Source organism: Diachasma alloeum, unplaced genomic scaffold (genome assembly GCF_001412515.2).
Source record: "Diachasma alloeum isolate Michigan unplaced genomic scaffold, Dall2.0 Dall_scaffold_00194, whole genome shotgun sequence".
NCBI lineage: Eukaryota > Metazoa > Arthropoda > Insecta > Hymenoptera > Braconidae > Diachasma > Diachasma alloeum.
In genome coordinates, this window is record NW_021680359.1 from 1,651,083 (window position 1) to 1,662,480 (window position 11,398).

An 11,398-nucleotide genomic window follows, 5' to 3' on the forward strand; every position below is an offset into this window, starting at 1 on the left:
GCCTGCCACCCAGTGTCAATATGGCCGTAGTCTCGAGCGCAGTTTGGGCATGGACGCGCACTCGGTAGTTACTCACTCCAGCTCACGACTTTTAGTTCATTATCATTGGTTATTTTTCATACCAAGGCACGTCAGTGTCGGCATTGATATTTCATAACCATTGGTTTTATGCTCTACGATAACATGAGTGAGATAATGGAGCTGGCGCACAGTGTGGAAAATTCAGCTGCGTCGAAAGGCAAGTTTTACTCAATTCTTTTCCCTTCTCCTTGCTGACTCGGCCATCTTTGGAAAATATTCGCATTGTTTACAATTTTGTAACCTATAAAATTGCATGCCTCATTTTGCGTGTTTTGAATTTGTACAATTCACTTTGGTGGGGGAATCAGTAGAGTTGAGGATTTTTTTTTGTTTTTATTAAAAGTTGTACGTAGTTTATACTGCGTGTCGAAACAGTTTTGGGTATGTACGAGGACGCGTTAGCCCGAAAAATAATCAATATGTTGGGTTCTATTAAGGGGTTTCCACGGCCGAACTTGGTATTTGTCTATTCACTGGGCGATGCTGAATTATGAAGAGCCTGTTCAGGGTTTTTGCCTCTTTCGTGGGTTTTTGAAAGCATTTTTCTTGGGGCGTGGGACTGCGGGGGTAACGACTCGTCTTTCTACGAGGGGATTTTCCAGTTTTATCGGGGAACCGTTGGGAAACTGGGGCCTATGGTGGCCTGTGGAAGGGGGGGGCATGGAAAATTGGAGAAAGCACCTGCTAGGCAGTTCCCTTCGGACACTCCAAAAAGCCATGAAACGTAGATGCTGGAGAGTCGCTTGTTTATTTATACGAAAATAGATAATTGATGTCATACGATGCTGTTACTTCGGAAATGGCGAAATAAAATGTAACAAGAATAAATATTTTATCAGGTATGGAGGGTCGATCATGGATGGAAAAGTTCAAAGCAATGTCACTGCTCAATCGATTTCGTCCCAGCTCTTTGATCTCCTTAATGACATATTATGCAAGGTAATTGGAAGCACTGATACTTTGTTTGATGGTATTGTTTATTCTTAAACACAATGTTCATACCAGTAATTGCGTGTTCCTGTGTACTGGTTTTGATTGCTCATTAAAACAACATTTCACTTGTCAAAACAACTAATTTTGCATTTTCAATTGGAACGGATGCACAGTAGTCGCAGGGCATCCACGTAAATTAGAATTTTCTAGTAAAGGATTGAATGAAGATCGAAGTAGTTGGTAACAATGTTAATTACAATATAACGCTTGTCTGAATTCCGTTGGATATTCAAATGGATACGGAATATCTCTCAAATTGGGGCAATATGAAAAATAGTACACTATTCACAATAATCTGTTTTTGGATGTGAAAAAGTATTATTTGAGAATTTTTCATTGCAGAAACATACAACCCATTGTTAATGAGTGTCAGACGAGCCAACTCCAGGTGGAAAAATTGAAGGATTCTATGAGTGAAACCCTACTCTTCTTTTTGTATTGTTATAGAGCTCAAAAAGAGGTGAGAGCATTCACTATTTCATCATTCCTACCTGCGATAGTAAAGTTTATTTTACATCCATTGAATAATCAATGAACCATTAATGATGAACGGAATTTAAGACCTTCCAGGAAACAGAATGTGCGGCTTATATGGACACAATGTCCGATTTGTTGGCAATGTACATAGACATGGAGCTGAAGGCATCAAAACGGAGCAGTGAGGCACAAACCAATATTTCAGCTCGACTAATTTCGTACCTTTACATTTGCTTAGGTGAGTCAATGATGAACATCATCATCCATTTTCCGTCCGGTATACTTTAGCACCGACACTGCAGTTTCTGGATAAAATTATCTAGACGGAGAAAAATTTGAGGAGAATTTACTGAAAAATGTATATAATTGCGGAGTGGAATTCCGTTCTAGGTCTTTTTTACTCTGTAATTGAGGCAAAATGGGAGACGAACGGTGAATTTTCTCTGCTTGCTGCAAACATTTCAGTAGCGAAGCGGTAAAACGGTTTAAGGGGTAATAGAATGCCGTTAATTTTCAAAATTTTTGAACAAATTTCCTGCCGACAGTTATCGATATTTTTACAAATCAGCACATTCATCTCCAGGAGACGATGATGATGTCTATGTGCTTTGGATGGCAAAAATAGTAATAACTTGAGCAGGAAATTTGTTTGAAAATTTCGAGGAACTTTTGTTACCGCTTTAGGGGTAACGGAAGCCGTCGCAAAAGTTTTTTTTTTTCAACCCATTTTTCTCCGATTGTATCTAATATAAATGGCTGAAATTTTCACCAAGTATTGAGGGGAGTCTAAGCCTTGTCGTCCATCTATTATTTTTTAGCATCAGCTGTGTCGTTAAGTTTTCTGCATTTTTTTTGCGAAGAATCTGAAAAATGATAGGTGGAGGACACCACTTAGTCTCCCCTCAATACTTGGTGAAAATTTCAGCCATTTATATTCGACACAATCGAAGAAAAATGGGTTGAAAAAACAAACTTTTGCGATGGCTTCCGTTACCCCTTGAGGGAATACGTCGGTGAAATTCAAGTCGTCGCTGGGCCTTCGGACCCATTGAACAGTTTGTGATATAGGGTAAACAGGTCAATTTCTGGACGGGGGTTAGTTTCTGGACGATTTCAACTTGCATTGAATATTCCACAAATAAAATGAAAATTGTATTAATTATTTCACCTCTCCATAATATCACTTGTGTACAATCATGTGATCAATTATTTTCTTCTATTGATCAACATTTAATAAATAAAAAAAAATATGACCAAGTCGTCCAGAAATTGGGGGTTTCGGCTACATTCAACTATTTTTTAATTTAATTATTCTTTGTTTTGTGATTTTCACTGTAAACTATTTTTTTTCTGCTAATTAAAACATTTCCTTTAACCTGGAGCGAAAAGGTGGGTTAAAAATTTATGAAATCCAAAATTCATTTATTCATGATCTATTGCCAATAAAGTAATAAAACGGATGCTTAACTTTATTCTTTGAAGTGTAACGAACATTTTGGAAAAAAATCTAAAATCGTATGAAAACTACAGCGCAAGGTGCATTTTGACGGTAAAAACCGGAAAAAATGATGTCGATTTGATGATGATGATGATGATTTTTCGTGGTTATACGGGGTAAAATCGATCGGGTCCGAGATTTTCCCTAGTTATTACCATATTCCGTCATATTTCATAAACTATTCAATGGGTCCCAAGGCCCAGTGAAGTCTTTTATATTTCACCGACGTATCGCCTCAAGTCGACAGCCTTCAGCTGAGTTTTCAAGGAATATCTCTAAATCGAAGGGAGATAACGAAGTATTCGTAATGAGATTTCTTGTAGAGTGAATTAAGAACTATAAAAAGGTTCATGACAAAAATTTTGCCAATTCCTTCAGATTTCGAGATATTTATTGAAAACTGGTCAATAGTCAAAATCGACTTAAACCGTTTTACCGCTTTGCTACTGATTTACTCGTCTGGTTATTTGTTCTCAAGTGGTAAAATTTATCCTGGATGTCTAGGAATTTCTTCAATTTTCACTTTTCTCCATTTCCATGTCGTTTCCAAATAAGTGGACTCCAAGTCGCCGAATTTATGCCTTCATTTAAATAGCATTGTCGGATATTAGGCCGTTGGACGTTCGGATATCGGAACCATTCAAATAGCCTGTCATTAGATGGGCGTTCGGATATTGGAACATTAGACTTTGCTCATTAACTAACTTCATTTTCCTTGAATAATCGAAAATAGAGATGCAAATTTACTCATTTATGTGGAGAACATGCCGATAAATGTCCCTAATCCTTCGCACATATAGTTTGAAATCAACCAGTTTAGTGACTCAAGTTTATGTCCAGCAGAAACCTTAGGCTGTCGGGTATTAGTACCTTTACGGTACAGGGAACCGTAATATTTGCCGTCACACATTTCATTTTTTATTCAACGAAACGTAAGATATTCTTCACTTGAAATATTTTTTTATTGAATCACGTTTTGCTCAACGATTAGCTTCACGATTACAGTAAAATTTGCTGAGATTACCGAGATTTTTCGTCGATAATTCCTTTCATATATTGATCACCATAGAGTCCCTTCATTTGTTGAAGCATGTAATGTTTTGGTTTTAAACACCATATTTGCCTGTAGAAATTGTAATTCCAAGTTCCATATCTACATATATGAGGTATACTGACCCTCACCCTTTTGTAAATCGATCTCGATTTTTTATACGATTGGGGGGCTACGAAAACTATCTCTCAATTTTTTCAGATTTTTTCGACAGCTCATTTCGGAGATATGATTTTTTCTTTTTCGTTTTTTTCAATTACTTGGATTCTATTCAGCAGATTTTAACTTATGACGGCTCAAAATTTTCCTTTTTCTACCATCTATAAGAAGATTTAGGATAATTTTTTTTCAATCCCGAGGTGCTCATAATGCCAAATTAAAAAAAAATTGAAAAACTTGAATTTTCAAAATTATGTCACATTTTATTTTTCTCATCTTTTTTTCAGTAACTCTTACAATCAAAACAAGTATTTTGACTCGTCATACAATAGGGTTCCATACCGGATCTATTTTATTTTCAAATTTTTCTTCTCGAAATTCCGCAAATTTGGTCAAAACACTCCAGAACGACTCCGATTATGTACAAAAAAATGTAACATATAAGTATACATTTAAATTTCCTTCATACTCTTTATAATCAAAGTCAATCAACGCCATTTTCGGAACATGGAATACTTCATATACATATTGAATTCTACTACGTCGGAATTTACCAACCCAATTACACATTGTACAATTCCAACTTATGAATGTTTACTTCATTGTGCGCAATTCGATTTGTTTAATTCAAGACAAATAGAAAATTCACAGAAATCCAGCGCAGATTGGTGAATTTTCCTTTTTTGAATTTTCATGTCCCAATTACACCTGTTAAATTGCACACGACAAATTCAACCTTTACAAATGTGAATTACACAATGCAAGGGAAGAATATTTCGGCCGCGCTGTAACACAAAATACGATTTGAAATGAAAATCGTTGAAATAAACTGGGTCGACGGGTAAATGCGAAGACCCTCATCACGACAAAGCTCAAACATAAAAAAAAATATACAATGTGGTGTCCAGGTTGCAGCACATACATTCCATATTTGAATGCTGTAATCAGAATGGGAGGATGACAGCTCCTGTAGGCAAGGTCTTAATGCAAACCATCAAGCCCACAGAGAAAAATTATTTTCACTAAATATCCATTTACTTGAGAGAAGGATTTATTTTTTCAATACCGCATTTCTCCAGTGGAGTCATTCCCAGACAATCCTCATTAGGTTTCAATTATGTCCATTGTATTGCTCTAGAAAATGATCATGTTAATCATAACCTCGACTAAACTCCCTCAATAATTATAACCATTAAAAAATTAATCGAAATTCTTCCCTCTAGAAAATTAGAAATTTAGGAAAACTGAATGAATAACCATTGAATGAGTTCATTCAAGAGAAATACGATTTTGGAAAAATAAATGCTCCTCTCAAGTAACTGAATCTTTGGTAAAAATATATATTTTTCTCAGTGGAGGTTTTATAAGCATCAGAGTATTTTGTAGAAAAAATGCAGTGTCTGTGTAAAACTGTCTTCTGGCCTTCAATTTCACAACAACCTAACGTGATGGTTTTCTTATTTATTCTGCAGATAAATCACCTCAACACCTCATGGATACATTTCTGAAAGTGCAATTCCTGAGCTCCACTTATCAGCAGATTTTAGATCCACTTATAGAGTAAGTTCATTCAACTTCAAATTTCTCTAGTGTGACAGTTGACACATCCACTCCATCGATGTTTGAGTAATAATAAATTTTTGACATTTCAGGAGAATCCTTAACAAGGTACCAGAACATCCTACCTGCGGTGTCATGTACGTTCGATATTTTCTCATCTATCGTATTTGGAGAAGAATAAATAAAGGTTCTCCCGTGAAGAATGACATAACTGTCAGGGCGAGGAAGTCTCTGCGTTCGTCGCCGTCTACATTACCAGAGTATCTTATTGATAATGTACTACCGAAAGTGCCAAATACCCAAAAAATCACCACAGAGATTTTATTAACACAGAAGTTTGATTTGGAGAGATCAGCGGAGAACTTCCTAAAATTCGTAAAAGAATCGTGGGATCCGCCGCTTGTCGAGGACAGTGAAGCCACCAAGGTATGTTATTTTTATCAAATTAACACCCTCATGAATATTGATAACACAAATTGTATTTTCATTAAATAACACCACACTCGTATGAATAACTAATTATGAAAACACTAATTACAATGTATTAATTCCAACGCATCTCTCAATTTACGATAATAATCAGCCTGAAGATAAATCGACAGTTAATTCAAACATTAGCAACCAATCAAATGATATTTTGAGTAATTCAATTATAAAATTAAATACCGATAAATTGTCACCAAAAACTCAAATTTTACCGCGTAGAATACCCAAGAAATTGGGTGAAGTAGTTTTAATCGATTTAACAACTGACGATACAAATGGTAGAGTATCGAAGCTGAAAAAATCTGGCAGACGTTTGTCGTGGCTACAAGAGGTAGCAAAGAGGAAAATAACAAACAACATCTCCAAGGAAGATAGCACCATTGAAGATTTTCGCAAATTGAATTTATCATTATTCCTCACAACCGATGGAACTCAATCCATGATTATTGAGGAGCATCAAGAGACAGAGACAAGTGCACTTGGTATCGATAGTCTGAGCTTGACGGAGAGGCCTGAAACCATTGAACTCGAGCCGTCTGATGAACTAAAAGTATCAGAAACTGACGATAATGTAAATCCTTCATTGCAGGATATCTCAGCGTCATCAAACAATGATGATTGTAAAATAACCATGGATAATGAAACGATTGAGAGTGAAATTAAAGTACAAATAGAAGTTCAGAATGAGCTTGAAGTAACGACTGAAATTAACGAATTAAAATGTGAAGATAATATAACGGAGATGTTAAGGGATGAAATCATTGATGATACAAATTCTGCAAGTACAAATTTTGTTATTGAGTCCCAGAGGGACACTGTACTTCATATTAATCACAAATTGAAGGAGAGACGGAGGGAGATGCTCGACTGTTCGCCGGAGAAAATCGCTAATGGTCACTTTCAAGAGCTCCCTATAGACGGTCTCTCATTACTTGCTATTGTATCTCAAAATGCGGCCCACTTGAGTACAACGACAACAAGTAGTGATCCAAGTAATGCAAATCGTGAGATTATCAAAGTCAAAGATTACAGGAGTCTAACAGAGTTGGGAAGTGTTAACGAGATGCATCAGCCTAACAACGCAGGCGAATTATCAAGCAGTACAATTCCAATATGTCCCAATGATGACATCGACGAAGTAGCACTTCAGATTGAAGTATCATCGTCGGAGGATGTTGAGAAGTTACCCACTGATGAAGATAATGAGTGTCCAAATAGTTCAGCCGACAGTTCGATGCAATCAGAGAGGGAGGAGCCAAATGTCATTCTGAGTGGCGAGACAGTGTTCCTTTATCAGAAATCTCCTAATAGCAATTTGTACATAATAAACAAAGCAGTTGAGAATCGCGAAGGGGAGGAGGGCAATAATATGAGTGACAAAGTCGCCCCAATGGAGGGCATTGACGAGGCAAATTACCCTTACGAAATTTACGAGAAAATGTACAGAATTCCTCAGCCAGCGGTACCTCAAACATTTGACGATCCCAGACGTGCACAAAAGGTCAAAGTGACCACCTCAAGCGACACTGGTCGAGCAATTGATCTCCAGAAAACCGCTATGAAGAAGACAGTCAACAGTATAGAAGTTAAATCACCGAGAAGGCACAGGATAAGGCAGGAATTTAATGGATGTCCCTCTGATCTCGTCGACCCACATTCCATTCATATTCCAGCCACAACATCCCTCTATCACGCAAACTATCCCACTTCAGAATTGTACATCTCCTGCCGGCAAAATTGCAGCTCTGTTACCTGCGCTATTCCAGTCAATCAATCAGCTCCACCAATGCATTCCCATCAAAACTCATCGAGTTGCACATGTTTAAACTGTCCTTATGACATTGTCACTCACTGCTCTCAATGCATCATTCCACCGGGTGAGGCGCAGCCGACAAGTGGAATTGATGGTGGCTATTACATTGGAATTCAGCCGTCCTCGGTCCTGCAGGATTGCAGTCTCAAGACAGCGCACGAGACTGATGTCAAGCCATTCGATGAGAAACCCCTGTACAAGATTGAAATTGATAATGAAATTGACAATAACATACAGGAAACATTTGGAAAGACAGATGTCAATCGGAAGTTGCCTTTGAAGAAGCGGTTTAGCATGATGTCTACGAGCTTTGGGGAGACGAGTGTCAAGACAGAGAAGCCTATTGGGAATTATCCGAATATACCTATGATATCCATAGCCGCTCTGGAGCCCACTAACGACACGAAATTATCCCCTGGATTGAATAATCATCAGATTCATCCCACTGAAATAATCAGACGTGATTACGAGAAGGATTTAATCAACGGTTATCACTTCAACGACGATCGTAAGCGTAAGCAATGCGACACTAGTACACCAGTGCCAATCAAAGCACGTAAGCCGAGTACGGAGAGTGGACAAATATCGAGGCCTTCGAAGAAAGTTCAGGAGCCAAAGTCTCCGACTAAAAATTCAAAGAGACAGACGAGACTGTCACAGAGAAAAGCACCTAGAGTTAATTACTGCTATGATGACAATGAGAGAAATCCGTCCTGTGCGTATAAGCGTAAGCGCAAGAGTAGAACACGATGATCAGTCAAAGTGTCACTTGTCACCTGTCTCATTAAATACTCAATAATTACAATTTTACTAAACAAAAAAAGCAGAGAAGCAGAGGGAGATTGATATAATGATAAATACCTGACCGTTCGACTGGCTGTGGTCTTGTAACTGTTCATTGTAAATAATTTATTAGTATCATCGCGTGTACATAATTATCGAAATCAGTGGTAGATTGATTTTTATTAGATAAATTCATTATACGTAACAGATTCGACATGGAAGATTGATCATCACTTGAAGATTTCAACTGCTTGAAGATTACAATTGATTTCCTGTTGCTGTTGTGAAGAAGAAAAGCTGGTGGTTTTATTCTTTCGCTGAATAATTCTCGCTGGAACCGAGAATACAGGGCGTCGATGCCACAGCATCGATACACCACTGGTGAGTTACCGATGAATTATTGACTAATCAGACTGCTTAATGATACAGTAAGGATTCCCTCATGTTTTTAGGTCATGCAGCTGAAACATCGGGAGCATACCGAACTGTATCAATATAAGAAATAGCGCCAATATCAGAGTTTCCGCCATATGAATAATTCACCGACCAAGATACAACAGAAATTGAAACGAAAAAGCCCAACAAAATTGACAGAACCAAGTAGAACCTATTTTTTCCATGAGACAAGTGAGAGAGGATTCGTAATCAAAATACAACTGAAAGGACCCTAGTCAATGAATAACAGCTGTTTACCATGGTTTTACCATTTTAATTATTTAATTTAATCAATCAATTTGCATGATGTCTTCCCCCTATTCAGACGGGCGTCGCTGATTATGTCGATCCAATCTATTATTTTTATTAATTAAAATTTATATTTTTATGATTTTTTTTTCTTTAGTTTTTATTTATATTTCTTAAAACGAAAGACTGAGAAACAAAATATTGTCGCTTGCATATTATTTAAGCCGAATTATAGAGAAAAGAAGCAGTCAAATGTAATGGATGATGAATAGTATTAGAGAATCTTCCTGACCTCCCAATAATTGACCTCTTACTCCTTTTGTGAATTCTTCAGTTCTCCAGAGATCATGTTTTCGGGAGTTTTACCTGATACCTGATATCCAAAACTGTGATTAACGATACTCAGTTTAATAATTTTTCATATTTGAATTGTATGTGCCATTCTCGACAGTTACCCATGTCTGCCAAACAGATTTATTCAGAATAGATGATAATAATAACCCACATTGTAAACAGACTAACAGCAGATAATTTTCGCATAGTTTGAATCGTTAGTTTATCGTAGTCCTCGATTTCTTCCAACAAATGTATCCAATACGTAATTACTTTTAATCGGGAACTTGCATGCAGCTCAATTCTCTCTAATTTCTCTATTCACACATTTCTTGTAAATGTGGATAGCTAAACGGCGAGAATTATGGAGAAATATTGCCGAGATGTCCTATGATAATTAATTTAAAAACAGTCGTTTTTGAGGTCAATTTTTCGATTATGACGTCACGAAGACGGTCAGATAACGCTTCATTGGTCAAAAAGAAGAGAGTGGGGAGTTGCCGTCCTCCATTGACCGAGGCGCACCTCAAGATTGGGTTAGGTCCGCTCGAGCCATTCTGTGATTGGTCCAGCGCTCGACCGTCTACGTGACGTCATTAGCAATCTCAGAGGGTTTGAAATCTCCAAATTTTTACAATTAATTATCAATTAATGAGCAATATTTCAAACGTTTGTGAATGAAAAATAAATTGTTCAGATCTGAAACTTGAGATTAGAACATTGAAAAAAATTCATACACGTTCCCTATTACTTTTAATCGGGAACGTGCATAAAGCATCATTCTTTCTAATTCCCCTATTCACATATTCCTAGTAAATGTGGATAGCTAAACGGCGAAAATTATGGAGAAATATTGCCGAGATGTCCTATAATAATTAATTGAAAATCAGTCGTTTTCGAGGTCAATTTTTCGATTATGACGCCACGAAGACTGTCAGGTAACGTTTCATTGGTCAAAAAGAAGAGAGTGGGGAGTTGCCGTCCTCCATTGGCCGAGGCGCACCTCAAGATTAGGTGAGATCCGCTCGAGCCATTCTGTGATTGGTCCAGCGCTCGACCGTCTGTATGACGTCATTAGCGATTTCAAAGCGTTTTAATACTTAACTATTAATTAATGAGCAATATTTCAAACGTTTGTGAATGAAAAATGAATTATTCAGGTCCCAAACTTGAGATTAGAAAATTGAAAAAAATTCATGCAAGTTCCCTGTTCAATTGAATGTTAATACTTATTATGTTACTAAGATTTATTTTACACAAGTCTGATAGCCATAAGAAAAAAGAAGTATTAAAAAGAAACCTCAGAGTGTGTACGAGTGTTCTAGTAAAATTGTGTGAGGTGAATGTTTTATTGCAAGACTATTGTTTCTTTTCTTTCATGAAAAACAGAATAAATGACATATTTAAAGAGAAAAAATCTAATTCAAGTAGTCTTTAATTATACGAAATGAATTTCCCGTATCAGTTCCTCAAGCTGGCG

The 11,398-nt window shown here is 37.0% G+C and overlaps 1 protein-coding gene across 3 annotated transcripts; it reads left to right on the forward strand.

Annotated features, from left to right (window-relative positions):
- The first annotated feature begins 26 nt into the window (after window positions 1-26).
- On the forward strand, window positions 27-9,811 carry LOC107048554. Of its 3 annotated transcripts, none has more exons than XM_015271776.1 (9): window positions 27-238; window positions 921-1,020; window positions 1,417-1,534; window positions 1,636-1,789; window positions 5,732-5,819; window positions 5,912-6,245; window positions 6,403-9,018; window positions 9,110-9,282; window positions 9,354-9,811. In XM_015271776.1, exons 1-7 carry the CDS (start codon window positions 169-171, stop codon window positions 8,869-8,871), a joined length of 3,333 nt encoding a protein of 1,110 aa, XP_015127262.1. In that variant the 5' UTR covers window positions 27-168; the 3' UTR covers window positions 8,872-9,018; window positions 9,110-9,282; window positions 9,354-9,811. The 3 variants fall into 3 exon arrangements, with proteins under 3 accessions (XP_015127262.1, XP_015127263.1, XP_015127261.1); XM_015271777.1 differs by having other exon boundaries at window positions 6,403-9,000; XM_015271775.1 differs by having other exon boundaries at window positions 6,403-9,282.
- Window positions 9,812-11,398: the final 1,587 nt, after the last annotated feature.

What these genes read in the sequence shown, in the direction of transcription:
- LOC107048554 (XM_015271775.1), top strand. Translation starts at nt 169, where the DNA reads ATGCTCTACGATAACATGAGTGAGATAATGGAGCTGGCGCACAGTGTG. An exon ending in TTAATGACATATTATGCAAG is followed by an intron (nt 1,021 to 1,416) that starts GTAATTGGAAGC and finishes TTTTCATTGCAG; the next exon opens with AAACATACAACCCATTGTTA. An exon ending in ATTTTAGATCCACTTATAGA is followed by an intron (nt 5,820 to 5,911) that starts GTAAGTTCATTC and finishes TTGACATTTCAG; the next exon opens with GAGAATCCTTAACAAGGTAC.